Raw genomic sequence first — 26,428 nt, forward strand, 5'->3', positions numbered from 1 at the left:
TCTCTCTCTCTCTCTCTCTCTCTCTCTCTCTCTGTGTGTGTGTGTGTGTGTGTGTGTGTGTGTGTGTGTGTGTGTGACTAAGTTTAATTAGCATTGACTGGTTGACAGTATGAGTATTAGTAGGAGTTTCTTTACTGGAACTTGGACAACTTACCATGGCTACATCACTGAAGAAAACAACAGTCATTCTCCTAGCCACCATTAACTGTCAATAGTCCTTAGGAAGGGCTGGAGCCTCAATTTTGTACATATGATTTGGAGTTAAGTGCAACTACGCTGCATTTAATAATGCTTTTTCCATGTATAGAAGACACTGATATTAAGGTTTTCATATAAACATTTGCCTCTCACAACCAGATCTTCTTTAATATTCCCTGGGCCTTGTGTTTAGAGGGCCTGGTGGTTAAGATGGATATGCAGTCACCTTTCCTGTATACTTTGACAAGTTGTGATTCTTTGTGTTAACCCATACAAAAGCAAGCTTCTCTGATGGAAGCTGAGAGGTTCCCTGGCCTATGAGTATACTGGTGTGTATTTAGAAGGCATTCAAGACCACAGACCTTCAGCAAGATGATAATAGAGGGAATGAGGTGTTCTTTTCTTTTAGGAAAAGAAATATGACACCTTATGTTTCACTAGAATTTGAATTTCTTGGGAGATCTCAGCTGTAAACTTCTTTGACTTTGCTTCATCAATGTGGAAATGAGACTCTTTTTATGACTTTGTATATGTATTTTACCCAGAAATAAACCCACACACCTATGGACACTAGATATTTGCTAAAGAAGTCAAAACCATTACAGGGGAAAAAGAAAGCACTTTCAACAGATGGTGCTGGCCTAACTGGTGGTCTGCTTGTAGAAGAATACAAATTGATCCATATTTATCACCTGTACAAAGCCTAAGTCCAAGTGGATCAGGGACCTCAACATAAAACCAGATACACTGAAGCTAGTAGAAGAGAAAGTGAGAAATAGCCTCAGAGGCATTGTCACATGGGGAAATATTTCTGAACAGAACAGCAATGGCTCATGCTCTAAGATCAACAACTGACAAATGGGATCTCTTGAAACTGAAAAGTTTCTGTAAGGGAAAGGATTCTATCAAAAGGACAAAACAGCAGCCTACAGATTTGGGAAAAATTCTTCAGTACCCCTGCATCTGATAGAGGGCTAATATCCAAAATATATAAAGAACTTATAAAGTTAGATGCCCGAAAACCAAATAACCCAATTAAAGAATGGGATAAAGAGCTAAACAGAAAATATCAACAGAAGAATCTCAAATGGGCGAAAAACTCATAAAGAAATGTTCAACATCCTTCCTTAGTCATCATGGAAATGCAAATCAAAATAACCTGAAATTCTAACTTATGCCAAGCAGAATGGCTAAGATCAAATACTAATGTGACAGCCCATGCTGGCAAGGATGTGGAGGAAGAGGAATATTTAGCTGGGTTGTTTTTTTTTTTTTTTTTTTTTTTTTCTGTAAATACATCCATCGAAGAAAACATGACAACTTTTATTCCAAAATAAACTGTAGGAAGGCTGAGCACACCATCGTGTACACAGAGATGATCCAAGGTCACCAATATTCCACGATTAAAACTGTTGCTTTGACAGTAGAAACAAAAAAAACAAAACACTACAGTTTGAATTCTAGGTATTGACTGTCCATAAAGAACCTTCCTGGCAGCAGGAGAATAGGGAGTTGAATTTCCTTTATTCTTTAGATTAAGATGAGTTAGTTGCTACCACATGATGATGGCTACACTGTTCTGTGGTTGAGAAATGAGCAGAGCAGGTACTCATGTTAGCTGACTGCTGCCCTTACCTGATAATAGTCATGAGAATGCAAAGTTTTGGAGCACATGTACACTGCTGCAATGTTTGGCTTGGAGATACTATTTAAGTGCTATCTGATGCATCGTAGGCACTTTAGTTGGGCAATCAATATTTGGTAATTAATGAGCTCTATATCTTTTGGATTCTTTATATTTTGAACATCACATTACGCTTTACACTGACTTGTGAAACACGATAGTACTTATTTTGCTTTGAAGGGATCTGGAGAAAAAAAGTGCAATATTATGGAACAGTCCTTTCATCGCAGAACTTGGGAGGCAAAGGCAGGTGAATTAGTATCATTTTAGGGAAGCTGGGGCTATACATAGTACAAAACTGTCTCAGGAAAACCGAAGTCCAAACAATAAAACACTTCCTTTAAAAAAAAAAAAAAAACACTCAATATGAGAATATTTTTAAGACTTACAGTAAAGCTATGAGTCATACCATTGTACTCACAGGCCATTACTTGTGTGTGTGTGTGTGTGTGTGTGTGTGTGTGTGTGTGTGTTGCTTATATGAATATGTGCATATTTATACTTAATTATGTTTATACATGTAGATTCTAGAAGTTGATGCCAGGTGTATTCTGCTAATCCTAGGCTTTGATGAATAACTGATTGAATGTGGAGTTTGTCTTTTCAGTTAGACTGGCTGACCAATAATAGTCCTGTGTCCCTATGCTTTCCAGTACCATGGAAGTATAGAAGTATACCCCTGCTCCTGGCTTCTATGTGAGTGCTGCTGAATCAAACTCAGATCCTCATGTTCATGCAGCAAGTGTGTTGTCTCTGAGAACTATTTTTCCAGACTCCATGATCATTTATTTTAAAAATATTGAGCAGTGCAATCCCTACTTGAACCAAAAAAAAAAAAAAAAAAAAAAAAAAAACCGAAGTCCCCAAGTTTAACACATACATTGAATGGCAGAAGTTGAAGTTGAGATGGACTGGTGAGTATGGATGTAGGAGGCAAAGACTCTTCATCCCTGTTTCTTTCCTTCCCATCTTTCATGCCTTAAGGGCTCTAGGCTCATTATATGGGTAAGTTGTGTGAGTGAGCATCTTGCAAATAGCCCTCTTGCATGATGCATAGTTTATTCAAATTCAAAGTTAACCTGGCTGTGTGACATTAGGCCAGTTTCTAAACCTTTCAAAACCTGTAACGTAGTAATTATAGCTTTTTTTTCCAATTATTTTATTAGATATTTTCCTCATTTACATTTCAAATGCTATCTCAGAAGTCCCCTATACCCTCTCCCCATCCTGCTCCCCTACCCATCCACTCCCACTTCTTGGCCCTGGCATTCCCCTGTGCTGGGGCATGTAAAGTTTGTAAGACCTAGGGGCATCTCTTCCCAATGATGGCTGACTAGGCCATCTTCTGCTACATATGAAGCTAGAGACATGAGCTCTGGGGGGTACTGGTTAGTTCATATTGATGTTCCACCTATAGGGTTGCAACCCCCTTCAGTTCCTTGGGTACTTTCTCTAGCTCCTCCATTGGGGGCCCTGTGGTCCATCCAATAGATGACTATGAGCATCTACTTCTGTATTTGCCAGGCACTGGCATAGCCTCACAAGAGACAGCTCTATGAAGGTCCTTTCAGCAAAATCTTGCTGGCATGTGCATTAGTGTCTGCGTTTGGTGACTGATTATGGAATGGATCTCTGAGTGGTGCAGTCTCTGGATGGTGACTTATATACTTTTGTTCACATCTATCGGCGAGTTCTGTACAAAATTATGGCTACTGTAGCATTTGCCAAATGAGAACTTTATGGTTTTCCCATCATTTTTGCATTTGCTAACTAAAATTCTAACAAAATTGGAACTATTGTTCTTTCTTAATTTATGGCAGTATAAACTTAAAAGTATTTTTTATTTTCTATGAAATTTAATACTTAGCCATTTCAATTTATTTTATTTAAAAGTATTACTGTGTTTGGACATTGTAATTCCAAAGACTTGGAATTTTTGGCATTTCAAATGTATTTTAAAAAGAAGGGAGACTCCTTATTTTCCAGAACCACTATTTTAGATACTTTTCACTGCTCTTCCTCATGGTGGAAGCAGGTATTTTTTTAAGTGCTTATTTTCCTTTGTAGGTAATAATGCTCCAAAATAGAGATTAGTGCATTGGATACGTTCCCTGCTATAAAGGCATTTTGTTTTTATGTGTACTGGTATTGAGAACTAGAAAATAAACATGTGAATGCATGCACACACACACACACACACACACATACACACACACACATACACACATACACCCCAATACCACATATAACTGCTTCTTTATTTGCCTGTGTATTCAAAAATGTAGGTTCACACCAACAACGAAGTCCAATACACCACAGAACCCACATCTTGTTAATAATTTTTAAGAACCCTGATAGCTATCATTCCTGACTTGTTTTTTTTTTAATCACTAAAAGGTACTGAGTGCAGACTCAGAATCTTTAGCTCAGACTTACCTAATGCTGTTTACAGAAGGTATACAGTTATTTTTAATCTCCAAATTTTATTTTAAATATATATCATATACACACATATACATATATGTTTTCAGATAATATATATCTGGAAAATTTTAGAAATCAATGATTAGCACAAATAAAGTGAGTCGATGCACATTAGCATGAAATCCTGGAATAGTATGGAAAAGCCCCACAGTGAAGCACTACACAACTGTAACACTACTGTGACTCAGAACTGTTTTCCCATTCTCCTTTCCTCAGTGTTGTTTGTGTGTCACAAGTTTAAATTGCTCTTCAGTGTTCGTACCATAGTTAGGTTCCTGCCATGGAGAGGTCATGTACAGCTTTACTGATCCTAAGGTCATGATAAACAACCTGGAAGCTGACGTTCCACACTGAGCTGTGAGATGAGAACCATCACTTGCCCTCATCCTTTCACCTCTGCTTCTGTTTACTGAATCTTTATTTTTAATCCTTTATTTCTGCACAATATAGGTCATAACTTTTATTAATTTCTGATTTATCATTTTTGTATCTCTGCACAAATCAATGCATGCATATCTTATTGCTCCTAAATTTTTGTATGTGTTTTCTTTGAAATCATAGCTATATATGCTGAAAGTCACTGCAAAGATCAGTTCACACAGGTTTTTATTTTAAAAAGAAAAGTAGAATACTGTTTTTCTGGATTTGTCACATTACTTTTAGGTGCTTTTCTTATGGAAATTAACTTTTTCCTGTTAACATGTTGTATCTGTTTGCTTTGTTACTTGTGTTCATTGGTGCTTAAGATGCACTATAAAGTCATCTACAAAATTATACATGTATGTGTATAAAATAATACATATATATTATATACACATATCTGCTGCATTTATGATATAAACATTTATTTTATATACATATAATATATGTATCATACATATACTAAACACACACACACACACACACACACACACACACACACAAACACATCATTTGTATGATGGTTCCACACCTTCTTTACCAAGCTGTATGCTCCTTTCACGGACACCTCTTTCACATGACACCTCTTACATGATAGATTCATGTAGCTACAATCGCCACAGTTATAGTGATATTCATTATCTATTTTTAACAAATAGATATATTTTTCAATTTTTATTAGATATTTGCTTCAATTACATTTCAAATGCTATCCCAAAAGTTCCTTATACCCTACCCCCGCCCCTGCTCCCCTACCCACCCACTCCCACTACTTGGCCCTGGCATTCCCCTGTGCTGGGTCATATAAAGTTTGGAAGACCAAGGGGCCTCTCTTCCCAATGATGGCCGACTTGGCCGTCTTCTGTTACACATGCAGCTAGAGACACAAGCTCAGGGGGTACTGGCTAGTTCATATTGTTGTTCCACCTATAGGGTTGCAGACCCCTTTAGCTCCTTGGGTATTTTCTCTAGCTCCTCCATTGGGGCCCTGTGTTCCATCCAATAGCTGACTGTGAGCATCCATTTCTGTATTTGCCAGGCACTGCATAGCCTTACAAGGGACAGCAATATCACTGTCCTTTCAGCAAAATCTTGCTGGCATATGCAATAGTGTCTGTGTTTGGTGGCAGATTATGGGATGCATCCCGAGGTGGGGCACTCTCTGGAAGGTCCATCCTTTTGTCTCAGCTCCAAACTTTATCTCTGTAACTCCTTCCATGGTTATTTTGTTCGCTATTCTAAGGAAGAATGAAGTATCCACTCTGTGGTCTTCCTTCTTGGTTTTCTTGTGTTTGGCAAATTATATCTAGAATATTCTAAGTTTCTGGGCTAATATCCACTTATCAGTGAGTGCTGTCTTTTTTTCACTGGACGGTTTTAGCTCCCTTGTCAAAAATCAAGTGACTATAGGTGTGTGGATTCATTTCTGGGTCTTCAATTCTATTCCATTGATCTACCTGTCTGTCACTCTATCAGTACCATACAGTTTTTATCAAAATTTCTCTGTGGTACAGTTTAAGGTCAGATATGGTGATTCCATCAGGAGTTGTTATACTGCTGAGAATGGTTTTTGCTATCCTAGGTTTTTTTTTTTTNATTTTTTNATTTATTATTATTTTCTTTATTTACATTTCAAATGCTCTCCTGAAAGTTCCCTATACCCACCCATTCCCACTACTTGGCCCTGGCCTTCCCCTGTGATGGGTCATATAAAGTTTACAAGAGCAAGGGGCCTCTCTTCCCAATGATGGCCAATTAGGCCATCTTCTGTTACATATGCAGCTAGAGACACGAGCTCAGGGGGTACTGGTTAGTTCATATTGTTGTTGCACCTACAGGGTTGCAGCCCCCTACAGCTCCTTGGGTACTTTCTCTAGCTCCTCTATTAGGGGCCCTGTGTTCCATCCAATAGCTGACTGTGAGCATCCACTTCTGTGTTTGCCAGGCACTGGCATGGCCTCACAACAGGCCACTATATCAGGGTCCCTTCAGCAGAATCTTGCTGGCATGTGCAGTAGTATCTGGGTTTGGTGGCTGATGATGGGATGGATCCCTGGATGGGGTAGTCTCTGGATAGTCCATCATTTCATCTTATCTCTAAATATTGTCTCTGTATCTATATCCTTTCATGGGTATTTTGTTCCCTATTCTAAGGAGGAATGAAGTATCCATGTGATAGTCTTCCTTCTTGGTTTTCTTGTGTTTTGCAAAATGTAACTTAGGTATTCTAAGTTTCTGGACTAATATCCGCTTATCAGTGAGTGCATATCTAGTGACTTTTGTGATTGGGTTACCTCACTAAGGATGATATCCTCCAGATACATCCATTTGCCCAAGAATTTAATAGCTGAGTAGAACTCCATTGTGTAAATGTACCACAGTTTCTGTATCCATTACTTTATTGAGGGACATCTGGGTTCTTTCCAGCTTCTAGCTATTATAAATAAGGCTGCTATGAACATAGTGTAGCATGTGCCCTCATTACCAGTTGCAAGATCTTCTGGGCATATGCCCAGAAGAGGTATTGCTGGATCCTCCAGTAGTACTATGTCCAATTTCCTGAGGAACCACCAGACTGATTTCCAGAGTGGTTGTACAAGCTTACAATCCCACCAGCAATGGAGGAGTGTTCCTCTTTCTCCACAACCACACCAGCGTCTGCTGTCACCTGAATTTTTGATCTTAGCCTTTCTGTCTTGAGTGAGATGGTATCTCAGGGTTGTTTTGATTTGCATTTCCCTGATGACTAAGGATGTTGAACATTTTTTCAAGTCTTTCTCAGCCATTCGGTGCATTTTTTCTTCTGATTATTATGTGTTAGGAGGAATTTCTTTTCTGGTCCAGTCTATTTGGATTTCTGTTGTCTTCTTACATGTTCATGGGTATCTCTTTCTTTAGGTTAGGGAAGTTTTCTTCTATAATTTAGTTGAAGATATTTGCTGGCCCTTTAAGTTGAAATTCTTCATTCTCATCTACTCCTATTATCCATAGGTTTGGCCTTTTCATTGTGTCCTGGATTTCTTGGATATTTTGAGTTAGGATCTTTTTGCATTTTGCATTTTCTTTGCTTGTTGTGTCCATGTTCTCTATGTAATCTTCTGCATCTGAGTTTCTCTCTTCCATCTCTTGTATTCTGTTGCTGATGTTCTCATCTATGGTTCCTGATTTCTTTCCTAGGGTTTCTACCTCTAGGGTTGTCTCCCTTTGGGTTTTCTTTATTGTTTCTACTTCCATTTTTAGATCTTGGATGGTTTTGTTCAATTCCATCACCTGTTTGGATGTATTTTCCTGTAATTCTTTAAGGGATTTTTGTTTCTTTTTTAAAGACTTCTACTTGTTTAGCAGTATTTTCTTGTAATTCTTTAAGGGCTTTTACCTCTTGCAGTGTTCTTCTGTATTTCTTTAAGTGAGTTATTAATGCCCTTGTTAAAATCCTCTACCACCATCATGAGATATGATTTTAAATCCGAGTCTTGCTTTTCCGGTGTGTTGGGGTTTCCAGGACTAGTTGAGGTGGGAGTGCTGGGTTCTGATGATGGTGAGTAGTCTTGCTCTCTGTTAATAAGACTCTTATGTTTGCCTTTCACTATCTGGTAATCTCTGGTGTTAGTTGTTATAGCTGTCTCTGCCTGGAGCTTTTTTGTCCTGTGATAGTCTGTCAGCACTATTGGGACTCTCCCCTGAGTCTCAGTGGTCAGAGTACTCTCTGCAGGCCACCTCTCCTCTGATAGTGGAAGAGCACAGATGTCTGGAGCTCAGATCTGATCCTGGCTGAAGATGAAGGCCTTAAACGGGGCCTGTCCCAGAAGCTATGTTGCTTCTGCAGTCTGCAGGCTTTCCTGTGCAGACTGGGCTCTGAGGGACCTGGGATACAAGATGAATCTTCATTATCTTGTTATGTATCTTGTACAACTTACAAAATGAAATGTTTCCATTCAGTAAAGGTAAGAAGAGGTTTCCTTCAAGTTCCTCAAGTGTTACATTTAGGAGTGTGTGTGTGTGTGTGTGTGTGTGTGTGTGCATATTGTATCTCTCTGTGTGCTATATGTCTGTGTATATGTTGTATTATGTGTGTGTTGTGTTTAAGAATGCATAGTTCTCATCAATTCTTATTGATTATCAATATTTTCTTAACTGTACCAGATCTTGCATTTTTCAGGTTTTTGTCATAGAAATAATCATTAGTTCTTGGTTTTGAAATCTTATTCCCATACCGTCTATTCTAACACTTTGCAAGGCTCAATAAAATATTAAAAATTTCTAAGCTAAATAATTTTCTCTTGTCTGGTAAGTAATATTAAGTGTGAACTGTATCCAGTTAGCACCTGTAATGGCATTTGGATAGCCTCAACATTGGTCATGGGTCCTAAGAAATAACTGTTCTGTGGCAAGGGTGTTTAGCAAATTCTTCACAATTCCTTGTTTGTCTCAAGAAATGTAAATACTTTGCAATGTATGCTTTTGGTGTCAGTCGTTTCAGTTAAAAATGTGTCTATTTGTATATGGTATCAAAGGCTGTGAGAAAATGAGAATCATCTGATTGCATGTCGTTGATGGACTTGAGTGATGTTGTAGGCTCTTCCCCACTGGCATACAAACTGTTTGAGAGAGAGAGAGAGAGAGAGAGAGAGAGAGAGAGAGAGAGAGAGAGAGGAAAAGTTGAGTGTGACTAAAATTGATCCTATATTATGATAGTTTGAATTGTTCTGTGGGAAGTTTGCTTTTACAAAATCCAGTTTGTATAGTAAGAGAAAGTGCATTTACATTTTACTCTGTATTGGTTTCAAATAATAATAATAATAATAATAAACATGTCAGACACTAACATGACAGTAGGAAGCAGGGTGCTCTGGTGTGTGCTGTAGCAGGGGATTGCTTGCCTTGCAGACTTTGAACTGCCTCTGCTCCAGGTGAGAGATTCTAAATATCATCTGTTAGACTTCTCTTCAATGTGGGGCAATGCTGCCCTTTCTAAAGGACATGGCTCCATTTTTAAAGGTTAATTTTCTTGCTTTCCTTCTGTACTGTGTGATGCATCATGTCTTTCACTTCACCATGCCCAGATTCCATAGGACCCTAATTCACATGTAGATTTAGAAGTAGGAGGCAAGGGTAGTCCAGGTGCTACTAGTGGGTGGAGACACTTTGGGGGGAAAGAAAGCATGGAGAACAACCAATTAATACTTAGATGGGCTTATGTTAAAGTTTTAACTTTGAGTATTTCTCTTCAGATGTATCTGCATTCATGTGTGTGTGAATATGTGTGCGTTTGCATGTATATGTGCATGTCTGTGTGTGTACATGGAGCATCTAAGAAAACTTCACTTGTCATCCGCAGGAATACTGCTGCCTTCTTTGGGACAAAGTCTCTTGTTGGCCTGGTCCTCATATATTAGGCTAGACTGCCTAGTTGGCAAGCTTCAAGATCCTTCTGTGTCTACCTTTCTAGTGTTGAGATTTCAGGAATGTGCCAGCATGCCCAACCATTTATGTAGTTTCTGGGGACCAAACTTAAGTCATAATGCTTTCAAGAGCAGTGCTTTACTGACTGAGAGATTCCTCCATCGTCTAGATAATTTTCTTTGTTTTTAATTAGATATTTTCTTTATTTACATTTCAAATTCTATCCCCTTTCCTAGATTCCTCTCTGAAAACCCTCTATACTCTCTCCCTACCCTGTTCCCCAACCCACCCACTCCAGCTTCCTGGTCCTGGCATTCCTTATTACTGGGGCATAGAACCTTCACAGGACAAAGGGCCTTTCCTCCCATTGTAGACCAACTAGGCCATCCTCTGGTACATATGCAGCTAGAGCCATGAGTCCCACCATGTGTTTTCTTTGGTTGGTGGCTTAGTCTCAGGGAGCTCTGGGGGTACTGGTTAGTTAATTGCGTTGTTCCTCCTATGGGGCTGCAGACCCTGTCAGCTCCTTAGGTACTTTCTCTAGCTCCTTCATTGGGGACCCTATGCTCTGTCCAATGGATGGCTGTGAGCGTCCACTTCTGTATTAGTCAGGCACTGGCAGAGCCTCTCAGGAAACAGCTATATCAGGCTCCTCTCAGTAAGCTCTTGTTGGCATCCACAATAGTGTCTGGTTTGGGATGGTTGTTTATGGGATGGATCCCCAGGTGGGGCAGCCTCTAGATGGTCATTCCTTCAGTCTCTGCTTCACACTTTGTCTCTATAACTTCTTCCAGGGGTATTTTGTTCCCTCTTCTAAGAAAGATTGAAGTGTCCACACTTTGGTCTTCCTTCTTATTGAGTTTCACGTGTTTTGTGAATTGTATCTTGGGTATTCTGAGCTTATACCAAATGGCTGAGAAGCACCTAAAAAAATATTCAACATCCTTAGTCATCAGGGAAATGCAAATGAAAACAACCCTGAGAGTCCACCTCACACCAGTCAGAATGGCTAAGATCAAAAACTTAGGTGACAGCAGATGCTGGCTTGGGTGTGGAGAAAGAGCAAAACTCCATGGCTGGTAGGATTGCAAGCTGGTACAACCACTCTGGAAATCAGTTTGTCCATTCCTCAGAAAATTGGACATAGTACTACCGGAGGATCCAGGAATACCTCTCCTGGGCAAATACCCAGAAGATGCTCCACCATGTAAAAGGATACATGCTCCACTGTGTTCATAGCAGCCGTATTTATAATAGCCAGAAGCTGGATATTTTTCTTTAAAAAGATGATGTTAAGGTCAGCTGCTGGTTAATCTAGGCATGTCCAGTGTTTGACTAGTAGGCTGCATGTAGCTAAGGTCAGGTACAGTCCTAAACTCATTAAAAAATCTGTGAGAACTTCCTGTGACTTTTGTCTAACTCAGTTGAACAGTTTTCAAGCTTGGACATTGTAGATGACATTATGTTACAGAGACCAAAGTGTTGGACACCTATAATGGTTTTCTCATTCTTGGGCTATGATTTAATCAATCTCTGGAAACTTATTTCTGAGTCTCTGGAGTTGCTGGAGAACAAACAACTTTCTTGGGGTTTTTTCTGCTCTCGATTTTTAACTGTAAGGATTTTGAGTTACAAATGATCTCCTAAGCATAATAAAATGCTCCTAAAAACCCTGATTGTCTTGAGCTTTCAAACTACCTTGAAATTAATTTGATTTGTTCTCCTTTTATTTCCCTTTTGCATGTGAGAAATGTTCATTTGGAAAGCTCTGAGCACAGCATCTGGACAATGTGCCTTATCCAGGGCTGCCAAGATCTAGAGGTTTCAACACATCCCTGAGCTTTTGAAAAGAGTTTCCTTCTGTACCCACACTTTGTCCCAGTGTGGGATGTGCTTACACTGATGAAAGTGCTTTCTGGATCGCGAACACATTGCCATTCCTAAGATTCCAGAGCTTGCTGTGCTGGGGCTCTCTTGCTATCCATCCTGGCCTCCTCTGTTCTGTCTGCTGGGTACCTTCTCTCCATTGTTCAGACATAGACAGATGGGAAAATTTTGAATCATGTTTTTGTCTGATTCCAGTTTTGTAAATTCTCTTATAGGAAGACACTCAATCTCTCCCTTGCTTTTCTGATTTATGGCCCATTCTTTGCTTCGAGAATCCTGCTGGTTCATACACTTCTTTCTGAGTTGATTGTTTATAATACATATCTCCCAGTGTCTTGGTAATTGCTGTGATTGGCTGATCACCGTGATCTATAGTTAGTGTTAAGAGTATAATTTTGAGAAGTTGGGTCTGGTAGTACATACCTGAATTTGCAGCACTCAAGAAAAGGAGGGGGCAGGATTTTGAATTGGAGGGCTACAGAGTTAAGCTTACCCAAAGTGGGGAGAGACGTGATAAAGAAAAGAATGAGTGCCATTAGTTGGGTGAATGTTCTCTTTCTCCTTGTTTTCCTTCTTCTTATAACTTTGGATGTCAGGTCTCATGATGTAGCCAGGTCGCCCTGCTTGTAACTTTGTAGCTGGGGTTAACCTTATTTTTCTGACCCTCCTCTCTTTGTCTATCATGCTCTAATATCACAATAATGTGCCACCATGCAGGGCCAGTTTTCTTTGTTTTACAAAGGAAATGTACATCACCAAAATTTCAATTTTGAAATTTAAATAGCTACTTTTGAAATTGAATAATATTTCTACCTTTCCAGACCCCTTCTCATTTTCCCCACCCCAGAAATCTTCACTTTTTTACAATCCTCTCTACTTTCAAACTATAATCTAAACAAAAAGAACCTCAACAGAATCCCTGTGTATTATTCTTCAAGGATGATGAGTATTTGGATATAGATTGTGGATATCTGGCAGAGTGAGTGGACCATGTCTATATGAAGCACTTATAAGAATAGGCAGTCACGGTGCCCACTCCACCTAAAACCCCTCATCAATCAGGGTTCAGGATACAGCTCAGTTGGCATGGTACTAGCAGGCATGCATGGAGCCTTTCATTTGATCACAAACTGCATAAAACAATTTGACTGTAGTGGCGCATTTCTGAAATCTTAGCATTCAAGAAATAGAAATGGGATATTAATTATTCAAAGCCATCACTGACTGTGGTGAGTTCATGACCACTGTGACTCACCTGAGGCTTTCCTCAAAAATAAACAAATGCATAGAAACATTCAAAGCTAGTAAAAGATAATGAGCTCCCATTTTGGTCAGGTATCTTAGCACCGTGATTCTTGTTATAATAATAGATCTAGACTGAGAGATAAAGTGATTTTCATTTGAGAGGTTTTCTGGGATACAAGTATTTCAAGGTAACATTGAAATATCTGGATATTTGGGTATTCTAAACCATCGCATTTTCTGCATACAAACTTTATTATAAATGAAAATATTTAAACTTAAGCTAAAAACAACAACAATAACAACAACAACAACAAAAATCCAACAACAAAAACAAGTAGGCATGGTTGGTAGAGTGCTAGCCTGGGATGCCTGAAGCCCAATTCCCTGATTTTGATCCCCAGAGGGTCATAAACTAGGATAGTAACACATGCACTCAGGGGGCAAGGCAAGAGAGCTGAAGGTTCAAAGTCTTCCTTGACTACCTAACAAGTTTGAGGCTAGTGTGAATATATGAGACTTTGTCAGAGAGAGAGAGAAAGGGAGAGACAGAGACAGAGACAGAGAGACACAGAAATAGACAGACGAGAGAGAGAGAGAGAGAGAGAGAGAGAGAGAGAGAGAGAGAGAGAGAGAGAGTCAGAGACACAGAAACAGAGACAAGGCAATCAGAGAGACACAGAGGAGAAACAGGAAGAGACACACAGAAAGATATAGAGAGACACAACACACAGAAAAACATAAATGAGAAGCAGACAGAGACAGAGAGACAGAGATAGGGACAGAGAGAAAGAAAGAGACACAAAGAGGATAAAGAAAGAGAGACGGGTTGATAAAAATTGTGGAAGGCCAGTTATATCATATTGCCCATGCAAACAGGAGGTATGTGATTTTTTTTTTTCTATGTAAGTTTTCCATTTTCAGTGTGGAAGAATAGCACTGATCACTCCTTGCTCTTCCTGTAAGTAAAGCAAGACTTCAAACTCTATTTGAGGGATGACCCCTTCTCAGAAATTACAGGCTCTGAATGTCTTGCCAGCCCATCATCACTATCCATCTGCTAATTCTCTGCACATCGAAGCGGCAGCTGTCATTGCAGAAACGCTACAGTAGATAATAAGATGGGGTGCATTTTCATCTTCATATGCTTAAAACAAATCCCTGCGAAGAGCACCAGCAGTTCCTATGACTACAGGGATCTCAGGTATCATTAACATAAAATGCCAAACGGATTTGCAGATTGGGAGCAAATGGATTTGCTTTAAAAGAAAAAGCTCTCAAGGCAGGTGTAGTACACATTGTGGATGTCGGCAGTTGCCGAGCTGTAGGAAATATCAAAGCTGTAGGCACACACAGAGATACCTCCAAATCAAGCCACACATGCAGGCCGGAATACAAATGCAAGCATGCGTGGTTCTCAAATCTGCACAGCCGAGCTCTGTCGCTGGGATGGTTCAATTTCTTTATCCCAGAAAACAGCCACTAAACAAAACTTTCCCTAAAATAGCAGCTTCCAAACATTTATATCATTTTCACTGTCACAACTTTCTCCACATGCAAATCATGGACAATCCTATTTCTTTTCCTCCCTTAGCCCTGGCTAGTAGCCTAAAGAGTAATCAGTAATTCTCTTTGTAATTTTTTTTTTTATTTTGATTAATTCTTTTCCAATCCATTCCACTGCCTCGACCATGGAGTGTGCTTAAATCAAAAACTTCAAAGCAGATTTCAGCCCCTCTCTGTGGTCCCTGGTGTAGGTTCTTCTCTTTTCGATTCACCCTGCATATTGATTCCTGACTGGTATTCATAGGCAGTTTAGTTTGTATGAGGCAAGAAAACAGTGGGCATGGTCACCACTGAGCTATGCATCTCTGACCACTGGGGACAGGGGTGGAGATATGGATACGCATGTGCGTGTGGATATAGCTGTGAGTATAATCACACAGGAAGAAGTAGATGGTCATAGGACTATGCAGCTTAATTTCCATGAAAACACAAGTGGTAGGTATCATTTCATTTGATCTTCAAAACAATCCAGAGTAGAGCAGGGTTGGCGGTGCATAATGATGATAACCTTGGGAAGCAGGGTAAACAAATTTGCTTTTCCTACGTGAGAATACTGATTATAAATCAGCTCCCCAAATCCCATACACAGTGATGATCAAAACTTGGGTGGTTTCTAGTCGCGATATAGAACTTTCATTTTCTTTATTTTTAAGAATTACTGTACAGAATTGTGTTTCTGCTGTGTGGTAATCTCTGAACCTTTCCATGTAGATGTTGCCCCTGAACTTGGTCTCCATGGAGCTGAGGGAAAGAAGAGGGAGAGGGAATCACAGAATTGTTGGCTGCTGGATACATAACAATACACGCAGTTTTTGTGTACATAAACAGGAATGCTTTGAAAGAACCTCAGTTCATTTCATTATGGTCAGTGTTACAGAAAAAATAAAGTCTGCACTGTTGATGAGAATTCAGGTCAAGGCAAGAAAAGTCAAACAGCAGTTAAAGTATTCTCAGACTATTGAATGCCTTGATTTCAGAATAAAAACCTAATGGATCTGGGAGGGAGAGAAGAGGGGGAGGGAAAAAAGGGGGCCAATTCAGATATGGGAGGAGATGGGGGAGAAGTACAGAGGGTCAGGAATTTAAAAGTTTTTGTGTAGCAGTGGGGGAGGGGAAACTGGGGTTAGCCACTAGAAAGTCCCAAATGCCAGGGACCCAAAATGTTCCCAAGACCCAACAGGGAGGACATTAGCCTAAATACCCAACAAAGGGGAGAGAGAACCTGCAGAGAGCATATCTAGTAGATAGACACAGCCCCCAGTTGAGGAATGGGGCCACCCACCCACTTCAAAAATATTAATACAGAATTCTTCCTGTCAAGAGAAAATGTAAGGACAAAGAGTGGGACAGACAGAGACTGAAGGAAAGGCCATCCAGAGACTGTCCCACCTAGGGATCCATCCCATCTGCAGACACCAAACTCAGACACTATTGCTGATGCCAAGAAATGCTTACTGACAGGAGCCTGGTATAGCTGTCTCCCGAGAGGCTCTGCCAGAGCCAGACCAAAACAGATGTGGATGTATACAGACAAACATTGGACTGAGCATGGGGAAGTTAGGGCAAGGACTGAAGGAGCTGAAGGGGTTTGCATTCTCATAGGAAGAACAACAATATTAACCAAAAGCTCCTAGGGACTAACTCCCAACCAAAGAATACACAGGGGGCAACCATGGCTCCAAATGGATATGTAGTAGAGGATTACCTTATCTGGCATCACTGGGAGGGGAGCCCCTTGGTCCTGTGGTGGCTTGATGACCCAGAATAGGGGAATGCTAGGCTGCTGAGGCAGGAATGGGTGGGTGGGTGGGGGAAACACCCTCCTAGATGCAGGTGCAGGGAGGAGGGGATAGGGACTTTGTGGAGGAGAAACTGGGAAGGGAGATAACATTTGAAGTGTAAATAAATAAAATAACAAATAAAAAATGAAAAAAAAAAAGAAATGAAGCAAATATGCCATAGATCAATTCTGTCATGCTTTTCCTTTCTATTGTTACTGGCATTAACTCTCTCTCTCTCTCTCTCTCTCTCTCTCTCTCTCTCTCTTTCTCTCTCTCTCTCTCTTTCTCTNTCTCTCTCTCTCTCTCTCTTTCTCTCTCTCTCTCTCTTTCTCTCTTACACGCACATACACACAGACACACACACAGACACATACAGACTACATATATATATATATATATATATATATATATATATATATATATACAGAACTACAATTTCTTAGCTTGGGAATTCATGAAATTTTGGGGACAGGGCCGACCTGCTGAAAGTTAAATAGGTGGGAATGGATGGATATGGGAAGCTTGGTCAAACACTTGTTCAGAAGAAATTAAGCAATTTCATTGTGGTAGAGATTAGAAGGGTACTAGTGGGAGGGGAATTAATGGTGGTGGTTCTGGTGATAGGGATATTGTGTTGGTCCCTTCAATCTGTGCCATCTTGCTGGCTCACCATCTAGGATAAATACCATCATAGCCACAATAACCATCATACCTAGGAAAATATCCATCCTATGAATGGTTTGCTTCTGATAAACTTTTCAGTTGTCTTGGGCTCATAGGATAACTCTCCCTGGAAGCTTTGCCTCTTGTTAAAGAGTTGAATAATCTTTAAACCTAACATGTTAGCTTTGACTATGATTATCCCCAGGGAACATATAATCTTGAGCTTGGTTCTGGCAGTTTTCAAGGATTCCCTAAGAAGGGATCTGTGGGCTAGAGGCAAAGGATCTTAGGTGTAAATATTTAGTTATATACTTTAGGTTACTTGTTTCTTCACTGAAGTGTAATAATAATATTGAGTTTAATAATGCTTTTGGGCTATCCAGAAATATTGTATTTCATTATACTGTGTGTGCTATCTTGAGGTCAAATTAGTTATTTGTAGAACTAAAGGGCCTGGAGAGTCATACATTGACTTTGTTTTTTCTTTGGTTTTGTTTTGTTTTGTTTTGTTTTTTGTTTTTTTGTTTTAAATGGGTACATACAGTGGGGAAATCATGTTTCCCAAATTTTGTCTTAGAACAATTTTAACCCTGTATTAAGTTTCTAGTTCCCACAGCTGCAGATAACTAGGCCACTCCATACTCTTCTAGTACAGATCTGCAGCTTCCTGGACATCTGGAGCTGGTGGCAGAAGTCAGAGCAAAGTTGGATTCATTAGTTTAATTGTTTGTCAGCTTGGGTTTTATTTTATGACGCAATTTCTTGTCTAAATGTATGTTTCTTTGCTTATTGTCCCTTCCTGCAGTCACAGATGCTCACTGAGAGGCGAGGATCTCAACAGGCAGTGGCTTTTTCCCCAAGCTCATCTCCAACCAACCATCTACCATGCCAAAGGTCTCCTCCATTACCTAAGCAGTACTGGCCGGGGGCCTGTGGTGAGTCACCCCCTTCTTTTCATACTACAATGAGGTTCCTCTTACTCTCTAGGAGACGGCCCATCAGCTGTCAAGGCAAGAAAAATAGACAAAGGGGACAAACATATGTGGGAAACTTTAATGACGGGTTTATTATGATAGTTGTTATAGCAAATGACAACAAGCTGGATAGTTTAAAGGAACAGAACTCCTCACATCACATTTCTGAAGGCTGGCAGTCAAGCTGTTTTGATGCTAGTGACTTTAGGAAGATCATCCCCCTTTCTTGCTATGTGTTGGGGCTACCAGCAGTACTAAACTGTCCTTGGCTTATGGTGGCCCATTTGATGCATCACTTACATCTTCACAAGACCATCTGAGCTTGGTGCCTGGTGGTCTGGACTCCCCTCTTCTAAGAGCATTCATCATTGTGTTAGGACATTTATTCAGTCTGACCTTAGCATTTCTCCACTTGTTAAGATGCACATCCTGGACAAGACCATATTCCCAGGTTCCAGGGATTAGAGTTGCAACATATATTTATGAAGACACAACTCATCTCATGATAGGTTCAGAACAGTGATTTAGTGCTCACTGGTAAAAACTGGAACATTTTTTTTATAGTTTTATTCTTACATTATTAAACTAGAAAAAAATATTCTCATGTATTTTTCAGGACAATTCTAGCACTGTTCTAGGTTGTTTCATATGTAGGTTTCCCTTTCCAGTCCCAAGTGCAATGCAAATGATGTCAGACAATCTGAAACCAGAGGTTTTAGTTCCAGATAAGAAAGAAAAAAATGGCAACAGAGTGACCTATGAGAATGCTCATGTGTTTTCTACAAACTGGGACCATATCTATCTTTAGAAGTGTGGGGACAAATGTCCACACGTAGAGCTTAAGTAAAAGTGAAGGAATATCACAATGAGCAGTTCTATCAGAACATACTTTCTGAAGCATCTACTCTGTGATTAAAGAATTGCATGTTTAATGAATCCTGGAAAGGCCTATGAGCCCTGCACTCCAATTTCAAGAGATGAACACATAAAGTGTTTTCCTTTGGGCCATTCAAATGGAAATAGTAGAACAGAGATTCAGTTCTGCTTTGGTTTTGATGCTGAGGTATAGCCTCCCTTTGTGACTTACTCTTTGAGTGTGTTCAGGATACCCACTTCTAGGTTCAAAGATACTTCAGGACTCATGGGACTCAAAATAGCTGTGAACTTGTATTTGTAGTATATTGTTGCTAAAAAAAAAAACATTAAAATTAGCATCTGTAAAAGGGAAAATTATGATGCCCTCATGGAATAGAGCCCAATTCTCTGGCAACGGCATTACTACCAATCAGCTAAATTTACCTGAACTTAGTCTAAGGGTATTTTTTAATTTTTTTATTTTAATTATATTTATCTATGTAGTATAATGTGGGATTCAATATATGTGTACGATAAATAATGGTCAAACGAGGGCACATGACATTCCTATCGCCTTAAAAATTAAAGAAAGAATGTGGTCATAGAAAGAAAAAGACTCCTCGTTCCCACTTCCTGTAGATGCTTAAAATGTTAATTTCAGTGCAGAATATTTAGCTCCAGTGTTCCTCAACATAGTGGGCTGACTGCAAATTCATAAGAAGTTACATAGTTTAGATTTTCAGAGGTTCCAAAAACAATGTAATGGTGAAGGTATAGAATTGTTGATCATCCCACATTGCATATGTGCAATGAAATATCACAGGATACCCATCAGTAAGTTCAGAAAAAAATTGGGGGATGGGTCAGCCGTGTAGCCATAAAGTGCTTCCCATGGCTAATACTTTATTCCATGTCCATCCTTCTTCAGAAGTCCAACTCATACCTACTGGTTCAAGACTTACACCAAAACACACACCACTAGCATTGACTACCTGACATTCTACAACTCCCCAGCTAATGAAAGACACTCTTGTCCAGCTTAATATTCCAAGAGTTTAAAGTTCTATCTCCCAAAGCCTATAAATAAACAAGCTTAAAAAAAAAAAAAAAAACCCTGCAAAACTCTACTGCCTTGATTGACTGCATCAACTTTTCTTTGACACATAGAGCATGTGCCTCTGCCCCCAAGAATATAAATTCAGTCGTTGTTCAAATGTTCACTAATGTACTATAGTCATCCCTGCTTCCAAAGATCCCTGCATCTCAAGGAGGCAGTGTAATCTATGCTGGTGACTGTGTTCATCAAGCTCTACATAGCATGTCTCCAGTCTCACATCTGAAAGCTGGAGAAAGGCTGTTTCTCTGTGCAGGAAGTTTAGCCTCCAGGAGAAGGGAGTGATTTGGAAGGAAAGAATCCCATATCTGATACCCATTTAAACACAGGCACATGTTAAGTCTTCAACAAAACAGGATTTCTTTCTGCTCTGACAATCTCTAATTGAAGAGCAGAGCATTTATTTTAAAGAGTGACAGGTGAAAGGCTTGTTTAAAAGTATAAATAAACATTAATTAGCCATAAACATGACAGCCTCAGCCTTGTTTCCTGCTGGGACCATCTGAGAGGTGGGTGAGAAACAGCTGAGTACTAAATGCTATTCCCAGTGTTACAGAGCTCTCTAACAGGCAGGATGCCACCATTTAGGTACCTACAGGGCTATATTTAACCCACCACCTGCCAGCAGCTGCATCACTGCTATTCACTTGCACTGGTCCTGTCCTGACAGAGAAGAGTCCCTCTCTGTTCACCTCGATTTTTAAGTTCTGTGGCTGGAGATTAATGTTGACGCTGCCCAATTTCTGGGTCTTATGAAAATGTTTATAGAAGCATTGGAAATCATTATGTGATGGCTGGGAAGATGTACATGTCACAGGTGCTTCTCAGGTATCTGACTCTTGGGTTAGTTGATACCAGTTACAAGAACTAATGAGATGGAAGTTGTTACCCGATTTATCCTGAGGATTGCCAAAGAACAGGAAATGTGCCTCTGTTCTCCATTTCCTACATCTATCCACCTTCTCATGAATTTTGGTAGTGTCTTTCTTTTGTACATTAATTTACAGTCTGCAGTTGTAAAGGTTGAAGTAGGTAGGAATGCAAAGCCTATATAGATATTTTATTTAATATTTAGTTTTTTAAAAATATTTTAATATTAATATATATTGCGTATTTTGAAGAAATCAATCCCATTCTATCTTCTCTTACATTACCCACCACTCTTCACTTCCAGTGTCATGTACTTTAAAAAAATAATTTAATACCCACAGAATCTGTTTATTGATGACTGTATGTGCATAGGTGTAGGACCATCTACTGGGGCATGCATCTCAGGTCCTCCATCCCTAAAGGAAGGTGATTCTCCCTTAACCAGTAGCCACCAGTTTCCAATAGGTTCTTAGGTAGAATGAGACCACATGAACCCTTCCCTCATCCATATTTTTTCCAGTGATCCCTCAGCCTTGGTAGAAGAGGGTATCATATAGATATCCCATTTAGAAGTTCATGTTCCACAGTCTTACTTTTTGCACATCAGATGGTTGTAGATCTCTGTATTAATCAACACATCATTTAAAAAGAGGGTTGACAGATGCATTTACTAGGGGTATAAAGATAAGGACACAGGGTGTGGTTTCTTAGTATGTCTATTTAGCAGAATAAAAGATTGCTGGTTGCTTTAAGATCACTCTTAGGTTGGACTAAGGTAGGAGGGAAATAGTTCTCAAAATTAAGAATGTGACACAACGTAATACAAATGGTAACAGAGGGTTGTAAGTGTGTGTGTGTGTGTGTGTGTGTGTGAGAGAGAGAGAGAGAGAGAGAGAGAGAGAGAGAGAGAGAGAGAGAGACAGAGACAGACAGAGACAGAGACAGAGACAGAGACAGAGAGATTTGTCTGGGATGACTGGGATACAGATGAAGAACTGAGGAGCAGGAGTTATGGAAGGACTAGGTACTGATGCCACTTCAGCTGTGTTTGAGGGATAAACTAGTTGGTAGGGGAAGAGACTTCTGGGGTCCTCCGGACCTTCTTGTAGCTCTTTCCCATTTTATTGAACCCAGCATGGCTGTTCTTGTTCAGATGTTGAACTCGGGCTAATGACAGTTAGGCAGTTCTCTAGTTGAAGCTCCCTCTTCCTAAGTGACACTACATTGTCCTAGACTGATAATAAAAACCAACTAGGACAGTAATCAAAAATGACCCCTCTCCCAAATAAGAAAATCCAGTTAACTACTGATATATTCAACAATATGAATGAAGTTTAAAACAATATGTTAACCGAAAGAGAGGGAACATGAAGGGAGACATACTGAATGTCTGAATTTCAATAATAAGGGAAGGTGAACATTAAAGCAAAGATTAATTCTGGGGAAGTAGACCTAATCTGGATTTGGGAGAGAACTTTTAGGTAGTGAAAATAGGCTATATCATGATTAAACAAACAGTTCTACCAAACTTGCTGAACTATATATCCAGTATTCATACTTTCTAGTAATGTAAAATATTTAACTACAGAAAATCCAAACATATGCAAAGCAAGAATACAGAACTTTAACATGCAGCTAGAGAAAATTGGGATGCAAATAAATAAATAAATAGATAAATAAAATAAGGCTGGTCAGCCCAGAAGGGTGCAAGTCAAATAGAGAAATCCAACTTTGCCAAAGCCTAAAGAAGATAGTGGAGATGTTGTTTAGAAGTTATAACGACTCAGACAGAGAGAAAGCATGCTGACAGGGAAACCCAACGAAGCAGACAAGCTCAAGAATCGGCTGTTGAGAGGCATCGACTTGCTTCCTGTTTATGAAGGTCCACATGGGAGCCAGGAGACCCTTGACCCAGGGGACAGTCCAGCACAGCCTCACCCGTGGAAGAAAGCTCTTAGACTACAACCAGGTCACAAAAACAGACAAAGCACCTGATGAGTTGCCATGCTGCAGCCAGCCTGGCCCTTGGGCTGTCGCCAAGACCTGAGGGCTTCGGGATTAGGAGAGCTATCGATTCCCATCCTCAGGGCTCTTGCTATGTGAGTGCATGTGGATAAAGGGATCTCAGGGCTCTTTGAAGAGCTCATTGATTTCCATTTACAACTCACACAAGCTGGGCTGCCTTCTGCCAGAGGACAGCACAAGTGTGTGTGCGTGTGTGTGTGTGTGTGTGTGTGTGTGTGTGTGTGTGTGTTTTCTGTAGAGCCCAATGGAATATGATTTTTGTCTACGTAACTGGTTTTTCTGGTTATATTTGAATCCCACATCATGTTTGTTTAATAAAAAGGCACAGAAAAAGAAGGGGGAATGGTCACAGGCCCCTAAGACCCATATACACTGAGTGTTTTATCATTGGCACTGTATTCCTCAGAAATGGCATTAAAAACTGTACTTTCTTTACTTATATCTGTTGCTTTTAAGAAACTAAATCTATAACTTTCTCCTCCTGGCATTTGAATATACTAAGGGGAACAAGCTGCACCAGTCATTGCTTCTGCCATTGGTAGAGAAGAATATAATATCCATAAATGTGCTGGAAGAAAAGAGTCATTTCAATCATTTCAATTCTGTTTCCTTTTATTTAGAATGACTCCTTGGTATCAGAATAAAGGTATCTCTTGAAAATCTGTGTTTGGATATGCCTTCTCCTGACAGATAACTTACATATAAATGAATTACCAAAGTTTGTTAGATTGATTATATTGAGTACATTGAAAACCCAGGACAAGGCAAGGCCTGGNCCAAGTAGTGGGAGTGGGTGGGTAGGGGAGCAGAGGTGGGGGGCAGGGTATAGGAAACTTTCGGGATAGCATTTGAAATGTAAATAAAGAAAATAATAAAAAAAATTAAAAAAAAAAAGAATTTATGTGGAGATAGTCCCTGCCTATTTTTGAAACTGGATCATTAAATTCTCTAGGTATTCATTAAAAAAAAAAAAAAAGAAAGAAAGAAAACCCAGGGCTACTTTTCACATCTCTCCTGTTGGTGACTTCCATGTACTTTTTAAGTACCATGGGGGTGGAAGGCATTCAGGGTCTTACATATGTGACAGGTAGGACCAGCTGGATTTCCCAAACCAATCTGAACATTTTGTACTTTTACATGAGATGGGATGAGGAGAAAATAGGAAGAAGTTCCTAATCAATGTTTCTCTTGAGATATCATGATCACTCTTGCTGTGAGCTGGTAGAAACACTGGGGTTAGGGGTGGGGTTGAGGAAGGAAGTTGAGGCAGGGGAGAAGGGTGGCAAGAACTGGGAGGGAACTGGACAATTGGATGGGTTTTAATTGGCATTGGTCTCTGGGGGAGGAACAAAACTCAGTGCAGAGGCTTCAGATGAAGTTGGGTAGATGGCTTAAGTGTGTGGGGGGTTCGGGGGGCAGCTTTACTTTCTTCAGTTTCCCAAAAGATTGTCCAAAGACAGTTTAACTTGTGAGTGGGTAAAGTTGATAGGAATAGTTGACTGGTTCTTTCTCTTAAAGTAAAGCTTGCACAGATCAAAGTACAGACAGACTCTGGTGTCAAGATCACCACCGATTCTCAAGAGGATGAGGCAAGACTAGTGTAAGCCTTCCTGTACTAAAAGGGTAACACATGATGGGAAAGCATTCATACTTCCCTGTGCTAAAAGCTTATCCTGACAACTTGGAAACCTGTTGTAGGTTAAAAAGACTAGTCAAGTCTTGCCTTCTCGTAGACAAAGAGGGTTTGCTGATGTAGATTTCCTGGCTGGCACATGGTATAGATAAATAGTGTAACAAGGTCTCTCTCAGACTGAGAAGTTGAAAGGGCTGACTTTAAGGGTGGCATAGGAGCTACTGATACACTCCCTTCTACATGTATAAATGGAGGAGGAGAATCATTTCAGCCCTGAAGCACCTGCCTGCTCCCTGCAGAACTCTGCCTTGGTGTCAAGCTTACTACTCAGGGACAGCCAACCAGTGACATAGAGTTGGAAACAGTTAATGCAGGACCCTGGAAATACATTTGCCGATTAACAATCATTATATTGTTCCTTTTTCATGGTGGGGCCACTGTTTTTGAATGTTTGATTGTAGAAAACTTTTAGAGCTAGAGTGATCAGAGTTTGAGATGCAGGATGACTCTTTTTCTATGGGCATCCAAGGGCAAGATGTTTACCCTCCTGTAATGTTGGCAGAAGTGAAATGTCAGCATCCATCGTCTTTGGGAAACATCTGTACTAGTTATGGATGAGTATAAGATCTTAGCATGGTAATTGGCCTATTTCAGACATTCTAATAGATATAAAGCATTAAAATTATTGAGTTAGTGGTAGGTATTCAATACGAAAGAAAGCCAAATATTGAACTGTATATTTTGGGTTATTTTATATGAGATTTTTCAATGTAATTGAAAAGAAAAAAACTTTATGTTGCCTGTGGCTAATCTCATCTATCATTGGATGTCACGTACAAGTTAGATAACATGTTACCTATGGAGAAAGTGCAGTTAAACATTGTTATCCACGGATTGTGCATCCAAAGATTCTAGCAAGTGTAGATTGAAATATTTATGAAAATAGCTGTGCTGAATATTGCAAATTTTGTTTTCCTGCCATTATTACCTAAAAACTGAATAGCAATATATACATTGTTATAACTATAAAGCATCTATGATGTATTAAGTTTTTTTAGGCAGTATAAAGATCATGTAAAGTATTTGGAAGCTTTGTATAACTTATATGCAAACATAATGTTGTTTGCATAAGGAATTCAATAATGTATAGATTTTTGGTGTCTGTGAGGGGTCCTGAAACAGATGCTTTGTAGATACTTGGAGAAGGCTATCTAGGAATGAGGACTGTATCTGGGATATTCAGTTTGTAAAAAGGGTTCTTGGAAGGTAATTACATATGTCACTAATATCATTTCACCTATAGAGATATTTACTATTCTCAAAACCTGGGCTGAATGCTGCCTGCCCAATACTGTATACAAGTGGAATCTCTAGGGCTTTGGGAGCCTTGGTTGGCTTAATTGGAAGTGTTACTCTTTGGGGATTCCATCACATTCTCCAGAACTTGCCTTCTCCCAGATCCAGCCTTGCTTTCATTTTCCTGTGGCAATTGTATAAATAATGCAGAGGTCTCAAGGCAGAGAAGGAGCAGTGAGACCCAGATGTCAAGATTGGAAAACAAGGCAGCTCAAAGCTAGGAAAGCAGAGCGGTAAACACAATCAGATCTAGGTGAGCCATGGGGAGCTGGG

At 39.8% G+C, this 26,428-nt stretch overlaps 1 protein-coding gene across 1 annotated transcript in view; it reads left to right on the forward strand.

Moving 5' to 3' along the window:
- Window positions 1-26,428, forward strand: part of Agbl1 (ATP/GTP binding protein like 1) — a 780,867-nt gene that overhangs the window by 360,212 nt on the left and 394,227 nt on the right. The window contains exon 18 of the mRNA XM_021192763.1: window positions 18,134-18,263. Within this exon, the coding sequence (XP_021048422.1) occupies window positions 18,134-18,263 (130 nt within the window). The remainder of the gene's footprint in view (window positions 1-18,133; window positions 18,264-26,428) is intronic.

This window comes from Mus pahari, chromosome 1 (assembly GCF_900095145.1).
Source record: "Mus pahari chromosome 1, PAHARI_EIJ_v1.1, whole genome shotgun sequence".
NCBI lineage: Eukaryota > Metazoa > Chordata > Mammalia > Rodentia > Muridae > Mus > Mus pahari.